This window comes from Dermacentor silvarum, chromosome 9 (assembly GCF_013339745.2).
Source record: "Dermacentor silvarum isolate Dsil-2018 chromosome 9, BIME_Dsil_1.4, whole genome shotgun sequence".
Taxonomy (NCBI): Eukaryota; Metazoa; Arthropoda; class Arachnida; order Ixodida; family Ixodidae; genus Dermacentor; species Dermacentor silvarum.
In genome coordinates this window covers 161,565,406-161,590,612 of record NC_051162.1, presented here as the reverse complement: position 1 = coordinate 161,590,612, position 25,207 = coordinate 161,565,406, and the positions used below count along the sequence as shown (strand labels likewise).

Genomic DNA, 25,207 nt, shown 5'->3' with positions numbered 1-25,207 from the left:
AGTTTCGGCCTTCTCCCTGAGATCGTTGCTCCCATACTTACCCTGCAGCTGCTGCCGAAACTCTTCACAAGACGACAGAGAAGCCTCGTGGTTTTCGTACCACGTTCCCGCAGAGTCTTCTAAAGGAAAATACACATGGCACAGCTTGCGTTCTTCACTCCATTCGTTCGACCTTGCCACTCTCTCGAAATGGTCCAACCAGTCACCGGCGTCTTCGAACGAATAACCGTGGAAACCCTGTGGTGTGATAGGTTGGCTCACGATCAGCTGTGCCCGTGTAACTTCGCTGGTCATGGTAGCGGTGTCAGTTGGCTCCCTCACCGCGAAGCGAAGAGGTCCGAATTCTGGCAAATACCCTCGAAGACGAAGGCTGGTCCGTTGGTGCACTGGCGTCAGTTCCGCAGGTTCCAATCGCCGAGGATCAGGACTATGCCCTCTTCGGTGTTTGGGGCTCGAATTCATGCCTTGCACCTCCACCAGATATGTCGCGACTTCAGTCAACCCAGGTTTATAAAAATAAACTATTGATTAAGGGGCGAACTTGTGCCCATAGCTAAAAAGGATCACTCTGTTGCCTGCGCAGCTAAAGTAGTCGAAAACGTTCTCTGTCGCATGCCACTGTCCTCGAACGCCGCTCGCGGCCTCTCTTGATGAAGCCACACGCTGCAGTTTCCCATTGGTGGGGCAGCTTCTCGGTGGGAGGTCGTGCGCACGTAGGCTGGTATACAGGTGCACTACGTGTGTCCTGATGGACGCTGTTGCTGTTCAAAGTGATCTGCGTGGTACGTGAGTGCAGGCTACGTGGCAATATATATTGACGCGTGCTCTATGTAGACATTTAGACGATGATGATGTTATGTGCTTTAACGGACTCCATGCAATCGGACAAGGAAATTCGATGATGAAGAAGATGCCCTTGTTCTGGCGGTTTTGTAGCGTTAGCTACACTGGCCTAGCCAAGCCCGTCTCGCGCGGCACATCAAGAGCCGTGCTGCGCATGCGCAAGGATCAGTGATGTCACACGGCTTGCGCACCGGAGCCACCGGAGCCGGCACCTCTCGCGCACTCCGCCGCCGCCGCGCGCGACTGACCGCCGCCGGTCTGCGCATTCCAGAGGAGCGACGTCGTAGCCGTGGTAGACACACTGGCGCCGGCGCGCGCTCGCTGTGCAGTCGCCGTCTGACACTGCGCTGGAGACGCTGCGCTTCTGACTGGCGTTTGCCAGTGTGGTATAGCCATGGAGAAGGAGAGCGCAAATGCTGCTCAACAGCGCAGAAGAACGGAGAAGCTTGACTCATCGGATCCCGAAGTAGTTGCCTGGCAATTAGCGGTTGAGCCTAGGAGGAATGAATACATGTGCCACATAATACGTATACCGCGTGTGTGTCATTGGAGCAGATGTAAGCATGACAATCAAGCTAATGCTTGACAATTTAGACAACCAGAAAAGCTAAGAATAATCAGCTGAACCTTTGCTAACGCTACGTATATCCTGGCATAGCTGAGCTAAGCCACTGCAACTTTTTTCAACAGGCTGTTCCGCTGTCTTGTTCAACGTGTTATTGTCCCTCGTTCGCGTTCAACCACGACACTGGTGGAGGGTCGGGGTACACAACCCTGCCTGATGCTCCGGACTCCTCCTGTGAGCCCTTCATCCAGCCCATCTCCAATTACACCTCTTGTGTATCTCTTCAGTCGGCCGTTGCTAGGCCTTGCTCCCGAGCTCAATACCCTGCAGGAACGCTCGTCCGGGCCCTCTTTACCTGTGCGAATGGCGACCACCAGCCCGCCACAAGTTCCACGGGTTCCACAAGACAGCTCTACTCACAGTCCGTCCCAGGTAAACCTCCTGCAACCACTGGTTCCCGATCGCTTTAATGGTGGCGCACATGAAGACGTTCAAAACTGGCTTGACCAGTAAGAATGTGTTGCCAAGGTCAATAGGTGGACTGTTCAACAAAAGCTCTCCCAAGTGTATTTCGCCCTTGACAGTAGTGCTCGCACGAGGTTTGAAAACCATGAAGCCTGCATCGCTACACATAATGCTTTCTAACATCAGCTCATTGAAACATTTGCGAGCGTCGATCGACGGGACCGTGCCCAGCAGCTAATTGAATTGCGCTTCCAGAAACCTAACGAAACTGTAGCAATGTTTGTCGAATACATGGCATCCCTGTGTCGTAGAGCTGGCCCTCGCATGCCTTAGGAAAAGAAGTTGCGGTTTCTTTAGGCGTGGCGCAAAACAGTAACTATTCACCGGACTTGTTCGGAATCCACCGAGTACTCTGGCTGAGTTTATAAATGAAGCCACTGGTATTTAACAAGCACTCCATCTAAGATGCAGGCCGTACGATTGGTTACCCACCAGCACTCCTATCAAAACCACCGCAATGACCGTTAGCAATCAGAACTTCCTCAGTGATCTAATTATGGAGATTCTTCGCGAAGAACTTCAGAAGCGCTGGACACCGGCATTGGGCAAACCCGTGACGCCAGTTGCTGAAGTCGTACGTGATGAAAGTATAGGCAAGCGTTTTCGGCAGGCGATAGAGCAGCGTCCCATAGGTTACGCCTACGCTGTCCGACGTCAACTAGCTGTTACGCCCATGCGGTGGCATCATCAGCCGCCGACAGCCTCACCTTGGTCATTACCACCACAGGAACCTTTGAGACATCCGCCCGTTGAGCCGATTTCGTCCTACTGCCAGCCGCCGTCATCTGCATTTTGGTCACCGCCACAAGACGAGGTTTTGAGGCGCCCGCAAATTCGAAAAACGGACGTATAGCGCACTGTGCTCGTGACGCCTTCGGCAGAAAGCATGTTCCACATCCGCTCCCTAAGTTTGTGAGTGGTGGCGCTGGCTAACGCTCTCAGGGTTAGTTTTAGTTGTAAAACATAAATACCCCAGAACGTGGGTGGGAAAACGGCTCCGCGGTAGCGCAATGATAAGAGCATCGCGTGCGTAATGCGAAGACGTCGGGTCGTTCCCCCCCTGCGGACAGTTGCTATTGTAGCGTTAGCTACACTGGCCTAGCCAAGCCCGTTTCGCGCGGCACATCAAGAGCCGTGCTGCGCATGCGCAAGGATCAGTGATGTCACACGGCTTGCGCACCGGAGCCACCGGAGCCGGCACCTCTCGCGCACTCCGTCGCCGCCGCGCGCGACTCACCGCCGCCGGTCTGGGCATTCCAGAGGAGTGACGTCGTAGCCGTGGTAGACGCACTGGCGCCGGCGCGCGCTCGCTGTGCAATCGCCATCTGACACTGCGCTGGAGCCGTTGCGCTTCTGACTGGCGTTAGCCAGTGTGGTATAGCCTTGGAGAAGGAGAGCGCAAATGCTGCTCAACAGCGCAGAAGAACGGAGAAGCTTGACTCATCGGATCCCGAAGTAGTTGCCTGGCAATTAGCGGTTGAGCGTAGGAGGAATGAATACATGTGCCACATAATACGTATACCGCGTGTGTGTCATTGGAGCAGCAGTAAGCATGACAATCAAGCTAATCCTTGACAATCTAGACAACCAGGAAAGCTAAAAATAATCAGCTGAACCTTTGCTAACGCTACGTATATCCTGGCATAGCCGAGCTAAGCCACTGCAACCTTTTTTTCATCCATTTTCATTTCCATGAATTTATCATTTCTTTAATGCAACTAGTAAGTACAAGTAATTTCCCCTATGATGTCTTTGGTGTCATTGTTTGTTGGCTTCTTATGATATGATTAATAATAATCGGGCCCCTCGGTTCCCTCTCTTCTCGTTCTGTATATATATATATATATATATATATATATATATATATATATCAATGAAATGAGGAAGTCGGGAACAAGACGTATGTGTGTGCGCGTGTGGGTGTGTTGATTGGTTCTGCAGATGAAATTGACCTCTGGCCTCTGTCATTATCTAACACGAAGAAGCTTGTCAGAAGCGGCCGCAGGAACAGTCGCGCGGCCGCAGTAAAGCGCGGCCCCTCCACATGCCCACCCTCCCCGGAGCCTTCCGGCCTGGCGGGAGCGCGCCGCCGCAGTAAGGCGCGGCCCCTCCCCCTCCTTACCCTCCCTCCGGAGCGTTGTGCACGACTGGAAGAGTGTGCTCTTCCTTCCCGCTTCCAGCCATCGCGTGCACGAGCCACGCTTGGCGGCTCACCGTCGCATGCTTGCACTTGAACATATAGCGTACGGCGTGCGGGGACGATTTTATCACCCGTAGATTTTTTACGGAACCTCACGGTGATGACGGCAGCAGAAAGGCACCTGGAGTGTTCATATAATTGCTATCGCAATAATACAGAGGCCTCAGAATCTACGTCATGAATATCAGAGCCATTATGTCAAAAGCTGTGGTGAGGTTAGCATACAGCCGGAACTGTAATTCCTGTTAGAACTAAACTGTAACTTGCGCTAGAGTTCTGTCGCAATGAAACGTGACACTTCAAAATACGTTTATGTATGGAGCAATACCAGCCCCTTCAATGACATGTATATTTAGGAACCATGGTATCCACACACCAAAGTGACGCGGATGCCATAGGCAGGTCCTCCAACGTCAACTTTGTGCTAGAGGTCAGTGGCGGCAATTTTTTTTCCTTTAGAAGCAAGATATAAACATAGTATAGGGCTGGGTATACTTTCAGAAGGATTATAGCAGCTACCTCTTCGGCCGTCGATGAAACTACTCTCTATTGTCTTCCAGTCCTGCTGAAGCCACGGGTCCGAATTCAAAAGTATCAGCACAGCTATCTATATCTATGCTGACGAACCCATCTGTTGAAGGTGATTTTGGTATCTTACTTCCAAATGTACCAGCACCACTGCCCAAGCCTCTTCAGACGAGATGTACTGACCGGAATGTGGTCATTTTTGCCTGCCCTAAGTGCGCACTTCAGTTATCGCGTGGTTTACCATCAAACTAATTTAGTCGCCAATCTCTACAGCGTATAAGAGAGCTAAAGAACAATAAGTTTAATGTAAAATTTCCGTAAATGTCTCCCCAGGTTGGCCTTTCCGGAATTGAAAAAGGCTACTCTATCTCTCGGGCACTGTTATCAAGCCACCCAAATATGAAAACACCTGAAGATTCCAAACTAACAAAGGAGGCCATTCGCCGTCATTTTCGTAAACTTTGGAGATGCCACCGCATGAACCCTGCTTGAAGAAGAGGCTGATGCGCTCGGTGGCTACACTACTTTTTCGAATAAAAACGGGCTCGGCGTACGCGGAAGCTTGAGATTAAAACTCGGAGCAAGTCTTCCCTGCTCTGGGAAGTCTGGGGAGATATGAGTGACGCGGAGCAATTGATATGGTCTTGCATAGGTTATACTGAGGCGCGAAAGCTTCTACTTGACGCCATGAGAAAGAGAGGTTCCCCACACTATTGCGCACAACATCTGGTGTTTCCATAAGGTTGCCAGATCATCCGAAGATAGGTACTACGGCTTCCGCCTGCGTTTCTTGAGGACAGTTCACCTTCAGACATGGGGTGGCACGCTGTATATCTAGAAAGAGGTGCTACAGGTGGAGCGATTGCAGGCCTCGAGTGCCAGGCTAGAACCGCCTGTAGCACGACCACCACCACCATCAAAAGTATGACGCTGCATTACAATTTGTTTCAAAACGAAGCTTTGTACCTCTACCAGCCAAGGGTTCTGTCGTGTCCGTCGTTGTAATCAACAAACGATCCCGACGAATCGCTAACAATTGAAGGTATAGCAGTATAGCTTACTTGAATTCAGGCATTCAGCGTACAACTAAGCACTCGTTTTCGCATGAAAAACCACAAAAACAAGCTTCAAAGTGATGAGCCAACATGATGGATGATAAGGGCTGCGTGCAAACAACGGAAACAGGCTCGGCGCGGTCAGTAAGATTAGATTGCAGCTGTTGCAAAGCTTATGCAGCTGCTTGAAAGAGGGTTGACGTCATTCGAAACCCTTCCAGCCTAGTAACTCCTTCGGTTCATTTTCTAGACTACCCCACTATGGGGTAGTCTAGTAGTGTATATCACACCGATCATAAAGCAGTAGTGAACATTGTTGTCAAGTAAATAATAATAATGGCCGTGGTTAAAGTTACGTTGTAGTGTGTGAAATATCAAGTGCGCCGCAGTCACCGTGAGGGGGGCGTAAAAAGCTTCGCTTTCCAACCACCTTCACAGGGTGGATTGGCGGGCAATTTTTATTTCAATATACTGCAGACCTTCTCGGCCCAAGCAGGAGTGGTACACAAGATATGAAGTACAGTTACAATGGTGGTGCATACAGAAAGAGATGAACACAATCCAAGATTAGATGAAAAATGAAAAAAAAAACAATTCAATGCTGAGTACAGTGTAAACAAAAATGTCAACAATACAGTGTTCAGCTCACATCCGAAAGCGCACAAACTCAATAAAAAGCGGGAGAAAGAATAACAGTTTATAATAAACCGTGAATTCCTACTCATTAGACGTGCTAATACACTATTTAGAAGAAATCAATATCTGATTTCTTTAGCAAACGATTATATCGTTTTGCAGTTCACCGCAGATAATGGTAGTGCATACCAGTATGCTATAGATGACGGGAAAACACAGTTTTTGTGAATGTTGTTGTGACTTTTAGGCAGCCGTATTGTCTAGTGATTAGTTCTTTAGGAGTGCCTGAGTGGTTGAAGGAGATGCTCTGTATTAAATATTTTATAATGCTCAAGATATAAAAGGTGCAAATATTTAAGTTTGGAAATTATTCTACGTTGAACAAGACAATGAAGTTCGCTTTTTTACGTAGAGCGGTAACACTGGTACACCTGGAATTGTCTGAAAATATAAATCGAACTGCTAAATTTCGCGCTCGTTCAATTTGGCAATAAGAAAGTTTTGGTGTGGACTCCGAATGATGTCGACATATTCTAGTGCTGGTGAAATCAGCGTCTCATAGACCAAATTGCCCAAATCATAAGCAACTCGATAAAGAAATCTGAGCAAAATTACGCGTAATGTTACAGATAAAAATGTTAGCTGAAAGCGACCTACATGTTCTTTTCCTACCACAATACACTCAGGCACCGTTCACAATACAATGTAATCACTGCAGTAGTAGTCACAAAGGGCTTTTAATCATGAAATCCTATGAACTCCCATTGTCAGCGACCTTCAAGTGACCTTGACCCAAAAGCCAAAGCCGCTATCCGGGCACTCAAACGAGAACATCCGAACATCGTTGCGAGAACAAAACGAGATCATCCGGGCAACCAGTCAAAAGTTACGAAAATGTGGTCTCTGACCCCCAACCCTTTGTACAGGACCGTATTACTTATACGCTAGTTACTGCCCAAACAAGTTATAAAAATATTGCCTCAGAGTTCTTCCTAATGTTTTTTCGCAATATCACTCAAGCTGTAACTTCAAGTACCCTGAAGTTTTATTAGTAATTTCCAATAGCGACGCGTCGATGGCACAGAAAGCCACGAAAGCTTTGTTGCACTGCCTCATGTCTACAGGTCTTGGCGACTGTCTGTAGACTTCGTGCGAAGTTTATTTCTCTATATTTCCTTTCTCTCTCTTTTCATCCCTATACCCCCTTTTCCCAGTGCAGGGTAGCAAACCGGACGTGCGTCTGGCTAACCTCCCTGCCTTTCCTCTCTTCTATTTCTCTCTCTCTCCAATAGCAACATTCAAAGGGCCGATACTGGGTACCATACACTTGAATTGTGATCTTTTGGCACTGACACAGGGTTGCCTGTGCTCTATTGAGCGGAAGCTGTCCGTAAGTTTTGCGGCGCGGCTTTAGCGTCGCTTCGAGAGATGGCGCCACGCTGCGTGGCGCCTCCTTCAGGCACTTTTCTTCTTCCATCTGGGCAGTGCACTATGTCTCCCTGGCGTCTTTCACTGCCTGTCGTGCCGCCTTCAGCCGGTTTTCTTCTTCTAGCTGGGCAGCGTTCATATGCACCAGTGCACAGTATGACGTGCTGTGGTGTGGTGTGATGGGGTGTGCCGTAGCGAACATGCACTATACTCATTTCATGATTGTGGCTAGTATCATCTCCAACCAGTCTGCTTTGCCGATAGCCATTTCATGCTAACACCTACTCTCGATTACCGAAGAGCCAGCAATTTTTTATTGAACCCTTTCTCTACCGCTGACTAGTATAGCGATCACCAGAATTAGTACTAACACCGCCAATTGCAGGTTTAGTCTTCATAAAAAATGTCTTGCAGTTAACCGATGAAAGGTATTACAGCTAGCCCTGAACTTTCTGGAAGTTATAGCATTGGACGCTGGATGGCGGTGTTTTCCGGAGTTAGTTTCCAGGTAACGTACAACTTCCAGAAGCACTTTAGTTCAATGTGGACGGAAGCATCAAACGGTGAGCAGTCGAAATTAGAACAGGCGTTTACAGTATTGGTGGTAAAAAAAGCAGGAAGAGATTGATACCACCGGATCTCATACAGTCATAGGTAGCGGTAGGAGGCATATTTCTAAGGCAAAAAAAAAAAACATGTTAAGGTGCTGTATACAAAACTGCTAGATAAAAAACATCTACAGCATTCTTGATTAAATCAAGCAGGCTAGGTGACTATTTGTTACTGCCCCGTTGCAAAGGGGATGCCATTGAATCATCATCATCATCATCATTGCTTAGTTAGTGTTAGTTTCGACTGGCCTACTTGGCGGCCTTAAGTTTATGGATACCAAGGGGTTTCAACCATGTCCGCAATAGAGATTAGTAATAGGCGACTGGAGGTTTGGTATCAGAAAATCAAGGAGATAACTAACAACGGCGGCATACAAAAACATGGTTTCCAAAAGTGGTTCAGATAGTTTGATGCTGGGAATATTTTGTCTGTTTAAAAATATAATAGGTAAGACATTAGGCAAAATAAAACAAAAAATTTTGATGGCACAACCCAACACCGCCTTTCTAAGTGGCGCTCACAATATCCATTCATATATCCATCCATCCAATAAATGGTATTGTGGGCAGACTTCTTTAATACGAGCTGCTTGAACGCTTGCATCAAAACCATGGCTGCTACGCGCCACCTTTCTGGAAAATTCTCGGCAATCTTTGTTACTTCCTGCGATATACTATTTAATTGTTAAAGTGCTGCACTGATTCTTGGTGAAATTAATTATATTCGACCCACACGGACCTCTTTTTTGCATCCCATATGCTGAGTCGTGTGTTCTGTTTCCATTTGACCATGTGCAAACGTTCTCTGAATATCGTTATATAGTGATCCAGCACGGCGTCGCATTGTCTCATCCTGTGTTCGCCGCACGGGCGGCCTGACATCCACAGGCCGCGCATCCCGCCGGCGAAACTGTCGTCTGAAGAGCATTTCAAGCTCCTAGCTCAGCGTGCTATATTTCGCCCTTATCGTCATTCCACTTGATTGTCGTGATCCACCCAACGATGGTATCAAACAATGCAGCTGCTAAAAAAACACAAGAAATCATTCATGATTCTGTTGGGCTGAGTTTTACACTGGCAAGTTGAAACTGGCTGAATCGCCCTCCCCCTTTTTTCATTCTTCATATCAACGCTTTCTCTAAGAAAAATAAAGAGTTATGAATTGGCCCTTCGTCCGTCCACGTCATCGTTCCCTTCTTCGTCGTCTTCTTTTTTTTTCTTTCCTTTTTTGCCAGTGTCAAACTCTGCGCAACATAATCACAAGACCCCTTTCATGTTTTGCTTAATAAAACATTCCTCGCAAACAAGTTTCACATGTTACATTGGTGCTGAGAACTGTATTAGCAACGATGACACCGCTCTGTCGTGTTGGCCACGTGTTCAACTATGTCCATGTTAGTGTTGTCACCATAGTGCTCACAAGCGAAATAAAGAACTGATGGGTGGTCGAATGCAGCTTTCCTTCGTAAAAAAGCAAAGATTTCAGTTTCATGTAACAAGTTAAAAAAATTGGACGAGTTAGCATCAATGCATCAATTCAATGGCTTAATAGACGCGGCACACAAGCACGTACTCCTAATGAGCAGTTTAATGCAGGTGAAGGCACCTTCTTTTGTATGGTCCACGGTCAAATAGCTGTTTGCTAATCTCCGTTCTTTCTACTGGCTATATTACCTTATTTGTCCATGTTAATTCTTCCGGTGGTTGTTTTGCGGTTTTTACACCCAGTGAAAGATAGCGTAACCGTGGCATCTATAAAAGAGGGTGTCTCGACTTTCCGTTGGGAGTGCACATTTGTGGGATTACCTTTCGTGCACTTTTTTTACCCTTTACAATCGTGAAACATTGTCCATCTGTATGTGACACTTTTCGGTTCTCTACATTTTCGAAGATGACGTGTACCAACATTGTATCATGGCGCCACCCGAGCACGTTGACAGTTCATTTGCTTTGTTGTTAAAAGGGTAAGTTTCAGTTCTTCGAATATGGTCGAACAAAGTATATTCGCTGTAAGCGTGTATACGGTTACAATTACGAACCACATACGCGTACGTGATGCCAGAACACTCACGAAGACGTTACCTGCCTGCAGGATTTTCTGCACGTTCTCGAAGTGTTGTGGACTATCGAAACTTACAGTGCCACCTGTTTGTTTCTTTATTAATAATCATTCGCTTCACTGCGCTTCTATCCGCGCGTAAGACAAGACCTAGCAGCACACGGAAAAAAAACTGCGCAAGTGCCAACTGTTAATTGTTCGTAAGGGTACGACATATTTATAACATCAAGAGCTCACTACTAGAAGTAAACATTTGTGCAGAAAGCCATCGATCATGATTGTCAGTGTACGCTGATAGCCCGAATGAAGTAACGAATGAAAACTCGTGGTGGACAGCCTCTCCCTCCCCCTCGTTCACCCCTCCCCGTAACTCGTGTATGCGAGAGCACACGCCCTTTCTCTCGGTGCCTTTGTATTGCAAGTCCGACAACTGACCGTCAACCACCGACGACGACCAGGGACCGCCGACCGCCACCTAGCATGAAAACGGGTAAACGAGCCAAAGAAAGCAATTCGCCTTCAAAGGTCTATAAAGAAAGATGAATTGCAATATATCAGCAGTTCTGCTTCTGCACTTACGAAGATGGCTTCATGCAGTTTTTTTTTCAATCAATTCGAAAGCTGCTTCTGCAAGCGCCACTGAAAATGTACTCGCATACTTATTACTGTTTTAGCGCATAATCTAAAAAAGCACAAAGGGACACGAACCGAGAGAGGCGCTGAACTTCCGACTAACATTAATGCCAGATGTCCTGAATATATACAGAAAAACAGACAAAAAGAAACAAACGAAAACGCAAGAAAAAACATCGCTAATCACTTGATCATACCTTAATTACACATCTGGCAATAAACGTTAGTTGGAAGTTAGTGCCTGTCGCGATCGTGTACCTTTGTGCTTTTTTTATAGACTATACGCTAAAGCAGTAGTAAGTATGGATTACCAACTGGCCCGAACCAACGTTTTACTCGCATAGCTTCCCGAATCATTCTTTAGCAAAAGTCAGCCTTCCAAGATTTCTCGTACTTTCTGTGAACATTAGCGAACCAATATATCAGTTTCTTTGGATATAGAATCGCAGCCGCACCACGCGCCATGTGCTACCAAATTTCCTGGTGACTCGAGCCTTCTTGTCGCACGCCTGTGACCTGGTAACCTGAAGTGAATGCAGCGGCCCGTTCACCCTTGTTATAATTCGCCGTTCGTAAAGGGGACCTGAGCGACAGAATTTCTTGGGCACACCATGAACCTGATTTGCGTGCTCACTGGACATTGATTAGAAATACATTTTTCTGCTGATCAGCCGCTCTTTTTTTCATGCGCCTTTCATTTTTTACGGAGCTTAAAAAACTTTTGCACCATACAATTTCGCATCCTTGAAACGCCAACTCCTGTTTTGTGCACGTGATAAATCTAGATAACACTATTCTTATGCGCTGAATATTCCTTCTCGCTGCCTTCATTTTCTTAAAAAATTAATTCAGTAACGATTCAAAACTAATGAGCACTAGTGCAGAATAACTCTTCAATTTACACGTATGAGCACGGGTTCTAAACTAGCACTTCTTTTTTTGTCTTAGTTTTTTCAATGATATGTGGACTTGTCCTGATAGAGCTTTGTCATTTTCGTAAATGTCTCTTCTGTCTCGTTGCCTTCCTTGGCAAACAATATGAAATAACATTACTATTCAGTGGTCCAACTTCATGTCCTTTGCAGTTGCAAAGACGAAGTTCCTCTACCAGTTATCAACATTGCCCTGCAGATTCCGCATCTTAACGACACAAACATTTCTAAAATTTTACAGTTTTCCAATGAGACGATCCGAATATGTATTTATAAACGATCCAAACTCTTTCTATCTTGCTCATTAGCCACGTTTTCACAACAAACAGATTATTTTTGTACAAAAACAATTAGTTTAAATTTAAAAATTCGAGACGTTATTCCATCTTATGACTCAAATCAAAATTTAAAGATTGAATTCGATGAAATTTTCCCACAGAACCCTAAGTTTCATTCAGTCAGGTTATTAAATAATATACAGCAAGATTACCTTGCACTCGTACACACAATTAACATAATAGCCACTGACGCTTCTGTGAACGACGATAAGGCGGGCGTAGGCATTTTCTCGCTATCGCTTGGCGGGTCATTCTCCTTGAGACTGCCAGATTTTACTGTCGTATTTGAAGCTGAGCTCTTAGCAATGATTCTAGTACTGCGAAAACTCCCTTTAAATGAATCCAGCGCACTTATTATAACAGATTCCCTTTCTGTCTCTAATGCGCTTACAGTTTCAGCTAATTCACCAGTTCTAAAGACGTTTCTAACATTAGTTCCCCCCCCCCCCCAGCTGAATCTTGTAAAATTATTATGGGTACCAGGACACTGCGCATTACATTTCAATGAAATGGCCGATTCATTAGCGCGAGCATCCCTGAATAAGACCAACGATATCGGTCCTTCCAGTGGTGGCACAAATAACAGCGATCAGATATCGAAATCTTTCAATTCGTACAGATATCACTGAAACAATAACATCATGGACTGAATTTCAGCACCTAAAATTTCCGTGGAAAATACATTGGTGTCCATCAAGACAATCGCAAGCAATAATCACAAAATTACGCTGCCGTGTCCCGCCATTAAACCTACATTTACACAGGGCTGGTCTGGCGATGTCGCCGCTGTGTCAATTCTGTCTAGAAATAGAAACCGTAGAACACTATTTTTAATATGCCGTCGGTATAAATTACAAAGAAAAAGGCTTCTTTAAATTCCGCTTGCTAAATTAGGGGTAAATTTAACTTCACAAATAGTATTCACTTTCGGTGCCTCGGTATTTCGCTTTAGCCACAGGGACCTGTTTGATGCCGTTTGCGGTTTCATTCAGTCAACAAAACGAATAAAATTTTAAATCCCTACTTTTACAATTCTCTGAGAGATATAGCACGGCATTTATATTATTAATGTTGCAGTTTAGGAAAATTAATCTGTCTGTTCTGATTACTAAATTGCACTGTAACAGTAGTTTCAAAAACCGTATCTAAAAGTTCAGGTGCCCAATTCTTGGCCAATCCCCCGGAGTGGGTACGAGCCATGTGCTGAGGATATCATCATCATCTTCTTCTTCTTCAGTTCCCCAGACCACGGTGTTAGAAGTATTTAGGTGGACCAACAGCGCCTCCGGAAAGGGATAACTTCAGTCGGCGTTTTGTGCAGGGGGCCCGAGATGGCGCCACAGTACCCGTGGCCGATACGAGGTATCATGCATGGTCGCCTCGGGGCCACGAACGCCGCTCGCAATAAATAAAAAAGACTCCTTTCACGCAACAAGATAAAAACGGCGAAGAAATGCGAGATTTTGACGATACAGCCATAGATATCTGTTGAATATATTCAATTCACCACCACGATGGTTGCGATAGGAGGATGCCTCACATTCGGACATGTGATATCGTGCATTTAAACATATGACGGTGAAGTCGCGTTGAAATATGACAGAAGTTGGTTCTGTTTGTTGAAGTCATATGTACCTAACTGGATAACAATACCTTATTAGCCGTAGTACTATAGCAGCAAAACGCACTGTCGATTGCTGTCTCGAACATTCGAAGCAATTAGCGGTCGTTGATTACGCATAAAAATGTGTAATGAATACAAACTTTGTTAACGCTAGCTTGTCGCACACACAACACTGAATTTTAAGGAAGTGCCCTGCAGCTAAGTTTGAGGCATCGACGACGCTTTAGCGCATGAAAAAATGTCCTGGTTTGGCACCTCGAGAAGGGGAGACATATTTACAGTGGTGGGTATGTATTTCCGATTCTTCTCTGTTCCCATCCGAGTGATATTTTCACTGTCTGTGTCTTACATAGTGGCCCAGGGACAGCATTATGACTCGGTCCTTTAAGGAACATGTCCATTTGGATGTGGGGAGTCTTTACGAGCGTAGCCAGTCCACGGCGTAGGTACAGTGGTTACCGTGCTCGGCTGCTGACCGAAAGTTGCTGGTTCGATCCCGGCCGCGGCCGTCGCATTTCGATGGAGACGAAATGCTAGAGGCCGGTGTACTGTACGATGTCAGTGCACGTTAAAGAACACCAGATTGCTGAAGTTTCCGGAGCCCTCCTACGGCGTGCCTCATAATCATATCGTGGTTTTAGCACATTAAACCCCAAATATTCTCACTGTTACAAGCATAGCTCTTGCACGGGGAGAAAATTTTCCACACTGACACTGCTACGTTTGGTGGCAGAAGGGTGCCAACGGTCCGCAGGCGCCTTTATTTTTTTCTGTTTTTGTCAAGTGAGCAGAGCAGTCGGGAAACTTCGTCGGCACGGCGTCTTTTGCCAAAGCCGCCTTTCGTGGTGCGCTCACAAAAACGTGTCCTTTGTTAACTGCTTCCCACGTCTTCGTCACGTAGCTCGGCTCGAAGTGCTTCTCGCACACGTAGTCAGTCGACTGCAGCACGCGTCCTTGCGCGGAATCGCATGGCACCATATCTTCAGGCGGTCCGCTTCTCGGAGTGCAGCAAAAAGCGACACTTTTTCAGTGCAGGTCTTGTAGCCAGATTTGCACCGTGGCACAAAAACACTTCTTCCCATTTCACGGCCTGCTCGCATGAATAGCACAGCTAGTCATCGCACAAATGTAATGAAAACAAGGGCGCAACGTGGCGATAACTGCTTCGACTAGACGGCTAGCGCTCGTCCACAAATGCGCAATAGGGGCCGGCTCGCCCGTATGTCGGCCACGCGACCGCTCCTGCCATCTCGCGGCGTGATGGCGGGGAGGTACCGAAGTTCGACGCAGCGAGTGCACGGCGGCGGCGCTCCGTCGTTCCACCTGTACTTCTAACACCGTGCCCCAGACAGTGGAATCCGGACACAAAAGCGTTTTAACAACATAAATTATTTTATTCGTCAAAACGTCTCCTGGAACATTGGTCAACGACAGCAACACTGTGACGTCGTGAAGGGAAAAGAGTGAAACTTGCTTTAAATTATTCACATAACGTATCACAACATGAACAACGGATATCATAAATGGGACACTAGTTTAGATGATATAAATGTCCTCTTCCTTCCTCACTTTCGTGGCGCCAGAGGGGCCTTTTTGGCGACCACGGGTAGCTTCTCGCCTTGAAGGTATGGGTTTTTTGCCTGCAGTGAAAAAAAAAATTAGCGCAGCTTGCACTAAGTTGTGCAAGAATATGAAAAGCAGAATTGTAGCTCTCAGTGACACAACCTTCAGCCCAACCTAAGTGATTGGATGTACTGCTTCTGCATATGAAGGGATGTGCAGCCATCATAATGCACACATTGGCCTCACTTTATGTCATACGTATTGTGAACGAAACAAGCAATTAGTTTATGGTAAGACGATATCCGCTTTTTCAAGAACAGTAAAGCTATTTACAGCTCCTCCATGCTCACACTTCTCGGTCCGTGTGAGGAATTGAAGCCACCCAGGGAACCAGCACAACATCCTTACTGCGCAGGTTGCGGTCAGGTGCCTCCCAGAACTAACCTGTTTCCACAACTTTTAGAATGTTGGTATTACGTTCAATTGTATTTTTTAAAGAAATTATCATATCTAAGAGACCAGGGGCCAGATTCACAATGCTTTTTTACCTAAGATCGCTTGGCCACTGACTGGAAGCCTTCGCTAAAACTATGTCTGGCATCCGGATTGGCTAAAATTCTTTTTTACTGCAAATTCTAGCGTAAGAACATTTTGTGAATTGGGGCCCTGTACTTGTGTGCAACGCTTCTCTTATCCAAAGCTGTTACACCGTATTGGCAAACAGTCGCTTTGTATTGGTAAACAGCATTGGCAAACAGTCCATCGTATTGAGAAGCTCAACGCTCTCTAGCCTAAGATAGCAAATGCGGCGTTAAACTAGAGTGCAGTGTGTGGTTTTACAGGATCCACGAAATCGCTTTGAATCCTTTTAGTGCAAAAAAAGCAGATGCATGAAGGGACTTACAGGTGTAGTCTTGGGCTGCTTGACAGATTTCTTGGATTTTCTCGGGTGTCGCTTTGCATAAGACTCGTGGTTCTGGAGAAACAAAAGGTACAGAGGTATGTGTAACTACTGCATGCATGATCGAAAATAGCGCTAGAGACACGGACTACAAGGAAGAAGACTGTTTGAAGGCGAGCTTGTTGGTATGCATCCATGGTAGAAAACATTCATGCGTTAAGTGAAGGACTGTTGAAATGCAATGCCCACGTAATTCCGCGAAAGGGCTATTATTCTTTTTCTTTTGCGTCGTGTACGTTAAACCTGATGCGGAACAATTTGTACTTTTTAGAGGCAACAGCGTTTGAATGCAGTAATTTCATTCGTCATTCGTCAAAGAACGCTAAAAATCAGTGGCGCGTACATTTAGTAAATCAGATAATGCAATGATCGAAGAAATTACTTCACAATATCGCCGTTACGCGCTCAGCAAACTGTCCCCCGATACAGACCTTCCCATCTCTCATTTGTGCAAATATCCAAAGGACTGCAAAAATCACCCGAAGACATGACCATCTTCACTCGAATTTTTTTAAACACCTGCGTGACATCACACAAGCTATACTATGACGTGACAGGATATACCTAGTTTATATGCACAGTTATATGCCCGCACTATTTTGTGAGTGTTAGTTGTTAGAATAAACTGACCATTAAGATTTCCTTTTAACGACTAAGTGCCAAACCTATGTTTTTGTTTGTTTGTTTCCTAGCTTTTTTCGTTCATGTGTTTCCATTCTTTCTATAAATTTTCTTCTTGAACATCAATAAAGAATTATGGAAGCTGTTCAACACAGAACAATATCTTGCTAGTACCTAGTACATTACGCTAACCTTATAACTGGATTCACAAGCCACTATATGTTTCTTGTAACGAGCAATCACATAATATTTGCCAATGCAATACTATCGAAATCATACCTCTTTTCTGAAGAATTTCTTAGCCATCACGGTCTTGTGCTGTCCTTCCACCTGTTGAAAGATAACGAGAGGGTAATTATTGCCCACAAGGAAGTTTCTTGCAACGTTATCACGACATTACATTCTATGATTACCTTCTTTTTCCTCTAGGCAGTGCTGCATACTAACAACGTGCACGCGATCCAAGGGAACAAAGCACGCGTTCAGAAACAAAATTACAAAGATAACCGTCGTACACGCAAATGGTTCAGTTTATGCACAATGTGATTTTCCGAAGCATAAATAAAAATTTGCGCGGAAACTATCGGCGATGATTCTCGGTGTAAACGAATAGTAAAACGTTTTTAGAAATGTATTCGCTTCATTAAACAAATTACACGCTTGAAGGCGCATATTTGTTGCATTGGAGACACTTAGGTGACATTTGTTGTTTCATCGCGTGATTCCGTAGAGAACAGAACCATTTACCAGTACATCTGCAGACGCCACAGGAGGGGAGAATGGCGGAAGAAGGGGTGGGAAATCCTTCCCGACCATCCCACCCTATGATTTAAACCTTCGGATATCCCAAATCTATCGCACGGTGGCACATACCGGCAGGATCTGCTATTCGCTTACACGCGCAACACTAGGCGATGTTACGAAGGGGTGTCTTGCACCGAGACAAGGTCTACCTTCGCATTGTTGCCGATTGCCTATCTTCACTACTGCCGTAATACTCAGAATGTTTATGAAGCTGACAAAACATTTATTGCACCCTTGCAAGTTCCACGTCTAGAACTGATACGTTTGTGAGAGCTACGTTCACGTCGATGTTATTTTCTTAGATATATTTACTGCTGGCGTTCGGCACGCATGGCTGGGGAGAGCGCGCTTCATTTGTATCGGCAGTGAAAGTCCAACTGCCACCCACCGACCGCCAACAGCCAACCAGCGACAACCGACCGTCACCAACGAAATTGAGCGAAAGAGCCATAGGAAACTATTCGCTTTGAATGGTGCTTGGTTTTAAATACTTCCAAATGCAATGCTTCAAAACCATAGAAGGACAGATAAAGCAACACTGCGTTTCGAGTCCAGCTTTCATGGACTCGAAAGAAGTTACCAACTCGGTGTCTAACTTCTGTTTCAGCCGAATATATATTTAAATCTTCACCAGTTTCGTACATCGTGACACTGCTTGCAGAGCCCAATACCAAAGAATTAAACATCATTCAAATAATTTCCTTGCCACTTACACCACATACCTCGAAATGACAGGTTATTGAGTGACTATTCTAATGCGTCCCTAGGCCTCGATATGGTCACTAGTCAAGGCCCCACCATAATGGCGCGACCATAATCAACGCAAGGGATAAATCTGAGAAGCCTTTATTACATTCGCAAGAAAGGATAGGGTTCTGTGAGCCTGCCCTCAACGACTCTACGTGAAAACAACATGCATATTTGTCGTCCTAGTTCTCCTACTTATTTGCTCTTTGAGATTACTGCGTAATTTATGTCGCTACCTGCGCAGTTTATATTCCCTCATTTTGAAAATAAATACTGTTAGCTCGGCGTGCTGTCGGCTGCTGTTGCGCCATTTTGTTCCTGCGCCAATCCTGCCTGAAAAGTGTCGTGATTCTTACGGACTAACCTAATCCTCTAATGTGAACCTAAATCTAACAGCACGAGCGTTTATACATTAGGCTTCCCAGAAGGAGAAAGCAGCTGCTGCTTGGAATCGAGGACGCCGTGTTCTAGGTGCAACGAAAACATAATGAACTGACAAATGTACGGTGCACTCCATGCGTAACGAACGACGTTTGTCACAAAAAAAAAAAACGCCAGCGACATAGACTCTCGTACAGGTACAGTGGGGTCAATGTGCTGCACGATGCGGTCCAGCGTGGACTCCATGAGGCCTTCGTTCTGGATGGAGCGCGCCAAGGCATCGATCTCGTTCTCCTGCGTGGCGCCCGGGCAGTCGAACATGTGCTCCGTGTCGCACATGCAGTCTTGCGCCGCCTGGTAGTCTCGGCTGAAAGCCGCCGTGTTCTCGAAGTCCTCCAGGCAGCCGTCCTCGGCTGCGAGCCGATCAGGCATCGGATATTGGGCGTTAAAGAATGATCGCCGTTGGTACATTATGAGACAAAATTCCCCAGTGCCTGCTTTCAGCACACCGCTCACGCATGAAACACCTTGTTACTCCTCATTGTTACCGCTAATGTCCATTCGTTTCCAGAACCATTGTAGTACCAATTGAGTCTCTAAGTGTAATTTAGTTCTCGTTATATTACTAAGATATTTGTAATGTTTATATATTTGTACTTGCTCCCTTTGTTACCTACCGACTTTTCAACATTGCCGATTCTCCTTAAATAATGTAATTTTAAATATTATATTTGAATGTATAAATTTTATGTGCTGCTGCCTTGTGATATACCTATCATGTGTCTTCAGGCTACTTCATCTTGAGGCTTTCTGTGCTACGATGTATACTTGTGCTAATTCTTTCGTATAACTGTAATATGCCTCACGCACAAGAACGCCCTCCCGCCAAGCGCAGTGATCTAAATAAACAAAAGGTGAATAAATAAGTAGCGAAATAAAATTTCAGGCTTCTTAGTGTCTGTGCTGCTTAGATCTGTGTCGGTATTGCATTGTCAACCAGCCCTTCTTCGGGTGCAGCAAGCGTACATGCATATAAGTATAGAACATAATAGTCAGGCATCTTTTCTATTTCAGTGACTTTCTTGGGTGAGCACAAGGCACTTCGTGTGATCATGGGCAGTTTCGCCCGAAATAGAGAGTGAATCCAAAGCAGACCTCAAAAAGGAATAGAAAAAGAATGCGTCCTATCGCAACGACGTGGATGTCTATTAGGGTTATACATTTTACTTGTCATTGTTCCCCCACTGACAAGATATTTGTTAATCAATAAGTACGTTGACGCATGATTCTTAATGTATTCTGTTGCATGTTTTATGATTTCTTGTCTATGTACTGTATTTTCGCACCAATCCAGTATGTGGCAATGTGTAAATAAACAAATAAATAAACAGTTGCAAACGTCAAACTGGCCACTGACCCATAAACACTGTCAAACACACACACAGACATTAGGTATGAAATCACCGTTATAGCTATGGTCACTTTATGCATTCATTCCTCTGAAAGTTTCCTTCGTGGTTTTCGTTACATTTAGCCTGACACCGGACATCTTTAGGCTTGCAATCACCTGTGTATCCTTTGGGGCAGGGGTTGGGCGGGTTGCAGTAGGCGGGAAGCACAGCGTCCGTTTTCACCACCTGCACGTTCTTGGCGCTGCCATCGGGCTTCAGGCGCTGGAAGCCTTCACCGGCGCCACCTGCGATGTAACGAGGCTCTCAGCGTTGTGCTGGGGTAGCCACCACCCAATTCTGTGCTCTAGAAACATTTGCCTGGATAGATGCAGGCCCCTGGACTATCCTACTTAAAGCTTAGCAAATGGAAATGATGGAAATCAGAAACTTATGGACGAAAAGAAGCCTTACATTTATTTTTTACCGAATTTTTCTTGCTTCTGCTTATCAACATTCCGCTGGTTCCGGTTCAAGTTTATCCACTACTCACACCTCACTGGGGACGCTGCTAGAAGCGCGTTTAATGGAACTATCAACAAGAAGAAAGGAAACGAGGGGCCAAATTTTTTTACTCACAATCAGGTGAAGCCGACCGATCCCAATGCAAAGAAAAGTTAACGGGAAATAATTTGTTGTTCTAATGAAATCATAGAAATAATAACGTAAATGTAAATGAAAGCGGACAAAAGAACACTTTCCATTCTTGGTAGCCGAACCCACAACCCCCGCTGTATGAGTGCTGAAACTACGAATGCGGAAATTCAAGGCCATCAGTCTTATTCCCTTTATGAACCAGCAGAAGTGATGAATTCTACGCCTGTTTGTATCAAGTCCAAATTGTCAATCAGAGATAATGATCTCCACCAGTTATTTGAGATTTTATATTGCGTAGACTTCGTAGCAAATTCCGGATTAATCATGCTCGAACCCTCGCGCCAATTACTGCGCCAACCAACAGACCAGCAGCCGCTAAAGCTACACTACACTTTCCAATGACCTCCGACTACTACGTTTACGACTGCAAGTACCTATAAAAAGTTGTGGGAGTTACTTATAGCACAATTGCCACTTCGATAAGCTAATACCTTTAGTAATTTCATTGTGACTTCTACAACTTTTTCTACAAAAGCTATCGTGACTTTCTCCGTCCCATACCATGACCACTGCTACTACCACACGTGTTTCACCCACCGGCGACGTACTGGTGTCCCCAGAGCGAGCTGTGCTGCAAGTACTCCTGGTCTCGAATGCTAGGTCCTCCGAGGATGTCCACCTGAGGGGCTTGACCGCCACCCTCCTTCCTGTACCTGCCCAGGTGGCGCGCGCTGAAACTCGGGTCGCGCTGGTACACGTCCGCCGAAAGCGACGGCTCCTGCTTGGCGCGCTGCTCGGCGGCGAACTCGAGCGAGCTGTCCGATAGGTCCAGACCGGAGCCCTGGATCCTGGACATTACCTGCGCCGAGACGTTAGATGCAGAGATACGCAGTATTCGCCAAAGTTTAAAACAAAAGACACACCTGGTGCTTCATAAACGAGGCAACACAAGTTAGTCGAAACCTTCACATCCGACAGACTGAGCTTCTGAAAGATGGCTCTCGGCAACAACGAACATCTGCACCTGTTAGCACAGCACATTGCCCACAGTCATCTAAGCCATCCTGATCGGTAGTGCCTTGGATGCCCGTGGCAGAGATCCTTGTGACTGCCTAAATTAAATTATGGGGTTTTACGTGCCAAAACCACGATCTGATTTTGAGGTACGCTGTAGTGGGGGACACCGGAAATTGGGACCACCTGGGGTTCTTTAACGTGCACCTAAGTCTAAGTACACGGGTGTTTTCGCATTTCGTCCCCATCGAAATGCGGCCGCCGTGGCCGGGATTCGATCCCGCGACCTCCTGCTCCGCAGCCCAACACCATAGCCACTGAGCAACCACGGCGGGTCCTTGTGACTCCCTAACTTGATCCGAACGGTGTATTGAGAAACTGACAATTTAAGTTCTATTAGTCTGCTTCATAACCAGTTTTGACATCGCGTGCAAGAGCGCACACCGTAAATGAAAACAAGGCCTGTAAACCTGTAAACCTTCATTCGTAATGCAATTTATTGCACATCAGCCATGGTCGCTCAGAGTCACAGCGTACTGCTGCCGAGTACGATATCCCAAGTTCAGCTCAAGAATGCACTTCGCTAGAGACGAATGCTGGTGTAGGGATAGTTGTGTGCCCTTTAAAAATGTGCAGGTCATGAAAATTATTCTTGAACTCATTACTACGAAGTGTTCCGCACCGCAGCGGCGGCTTTGGAACTACAAACGCCACCACTTCTCCTTCAGGCTCTTGTTTTTTCATTTTATCATTTCGTCAAGACTTGTATTTGCTTGTATGGTGTAGTTCCTTGAATTTTTCTCTGCACATTATCCGCCCACCATGTTATTGTTTTGCATTGATTTGCTATCATGAGGGCCCAGGACGCGGCCCGAGCTCAAGGCATTCTAGAAAGAGGACGCCTCTACAAGGGTACATTACATAATAATGTTGGTTATTCTCTGTCTTGCTGAAGCATTTTTTTTTCGAACGGAAGCTGTTGTCCATCATGTGCGATATAGGCTACTTCCTGAGAAATCATTAATGCCACATTTTTACTGCTCCCATTTGTACTTCAGAATTGTAGCGATTTGGGCCTGTTGGTTGTACATCGGAAATAGTTTCGAAGCGCAAATACACAGACACAAAAGAGCACATGAGACACAGACGAGCGCAAATCGTCTTGCGCTCGTCTGTGTCTCATGTGCTCTTTTGTGTCTGTGTATTTGCGCTTCAAGCTATTTCCCATTTGTACCATTGTGGATTTACCTGCCATTAGTCCGCCTTGTGGGCTCGTATAATATATGCATGTTTCAGTATTTAACGCAGTCACGAATGAATCAAATAAAAGTAAAAAATAGCACCCACTGTCCGGAAATGCTGCTTACATATTTATCGGATCAATTATTGTCTATAAACGAATATTCTCTTGTCCCATGCCAGTGGAACAAGTGATATCAAGTAAAATGAATCTTTATTATCCGTTTATATGTATATAAATACAGCAGCATGTTCTCTGAAAGAAAGCTGTCTGAACAACTTGACAAGTCAGGGTGCTTTAAATATTTCGGAACGCAGTGCAATATATTTTACGTACATGTCGTGACAGTATCGTGCAGCTGCATAAAGTAATTTCTAAAAGGTTTTGTTTTATTTTTGTATAGCTTAGTCTATTTTCAGACTTGTACAACTCACCTGCTTGAGGAAGCCATCTGTGAACCCTTCAAGACCTCGGTCATATGATGCCGGATTAAAGGTGAAACTTCGCGTCGCGACGTTTAGAAGAACAGCGGTGAAGAATAGTTTGGCGTTGATCATGCTGAGTGATTCTGAAAAAAAAGATGTGAAACTAGCGTAAACACTTCGCTCACTATTTTTTTTTATTCAGGCAGGATGGAGCTTAGCAGTCGCTTTTGTAGTCCTGATCATCGAAGGGGTCAAATTACCCCTTTTAGCATTGCCTCACAACCGAGCAAAAAGAAAGGCAATGGCAACATTTAATACGTTTCAATGCATTAACTCAAGTGGCCCTTGAAGCTGGAAGCTGTCTTAATCTTTAGTTTTAAACGTACAGACACGCACAGAATATCCGTGCTATTAACATAATTCGTGCCCATTACGGTTTCTTATGGCAGCCATTGGTGGACTTCGAGGCATATTGCCTTATGACATGCTGCACATCCTCTATCATAGCAACAGACATCAACGTCTAGAGTGACTCTGACCAAGGGTACGCTAAAAATTGCGCCTACGCCACGCATTACGTAACAAAAAGGGAGCGTTTGACCCCCGGCGAACGGTTTACCAACCAACTTGCACCCGGTCAGCTCAAACTGCGTCCCGATTTCTGCGGCGACACTGTCCGCAAATAGCGTACGAAGAACACAAAGACAACTGTACGTTTTGAGACACCATACTCACGTCACTTGTGTGCTTTGAGTGTTCTGTCGGCGCTTGACAACGCCCGCTCCTCTCGTCAACGATGCGGGGTCCGGAAAATAGCCTCCGTCTGCGGTTTCTCCCCCAGCCTTGGTTGCGGCGTCAAAGTCCAATATGGCGGCACAGAGGGGGAGACGCTTCCCGACACGCAACGCACATGCGTCGCCGTCGTCCCTCTTTCTCCGTGCGGCGCGGCCAGCGTAAAAATCGATATCGACACTAGGTGGCCCTAGATGGCGCCAGCCGTTCCGCTCGGCAACACCTTTGTCCCAGACTGGGGTTCCGGACGTAGGCTGCTGCTCAACAGGTTGCGACGGAAGAGTTTCGCCAACAGATAAACCTATATGCGGGAATGGATCAACTGCGGCATCAGATAGGTTCCAACAAATTATTGGCGGTCGCTTCAGCTCATTCGTGGGCGTCAACAGAATTTCAATGCCTCATCGTTTTGAGACGATGTCAAAGGACTATATTAAGATACGACAGTACAATTAGCATAAATAGAAATCAGGAAAATAGCTCTCGGCAGGCACACAACAAAAACAAAACACTAGCAATTAGGGCAAAAGACGGTTCTACTTGAGTGCTAACTAAACTATAACGCCGCTTTTTTTTTTTTCGAAGCGGTTTTCAGAAAATCACCTAAGAGTAGAAGCCCTGTTCAGTGTTTTCAAGT

At 45.7% G+C, this 25,207-nt stretch overlaps 1 protein-coding gene across 2 annotated transcripts; it reads right to left on the bottom strand.

Annotated features, from left to right (window-relative positions):
- Positions 1-15,350: 15,350 nt before the first annotated feature.
- On the bottom strand, positions 15,351-24,669 carry LOC119464606 (uncharacterized). Of its 2 annotated transcripts, none has more exons than XM_037725633.2 (8): positions 24,514-24,669; positions 23,788-23,921; positions 21,697-21,958; positions 20,622-20,750; positions 19,250-19,467; positions 17,402-17,452; positions 16,445-16,516; positions 15,351-15,617 (listed from the first exon to the last, which is right to left on the bottom strand). In XM_037725633.2, the coding sequence occupies exons 2-8, from the start codon at positions 23,908-23,910 to the stop codon at positions 15,543-15,545; spliced, it is 930 nt and encodes a 309-aa protein (XP_037581561.1). In that variant the 5' UTR covers positions 23,911-23,921; positions 24,514-24,669; the 3' UTR covers positions 15,351-15,542. The 2 variants fall into 2 exon arrangements, with proteins under 2 accessions (XP_037581561.1, XP_049511764.1); XM_049655807.1 differs by having other exon boundaries at positions 24,519-24,662.
- Between the last annotated feature and the right edge of the window lie 538 nt (positions 24,670-25,207).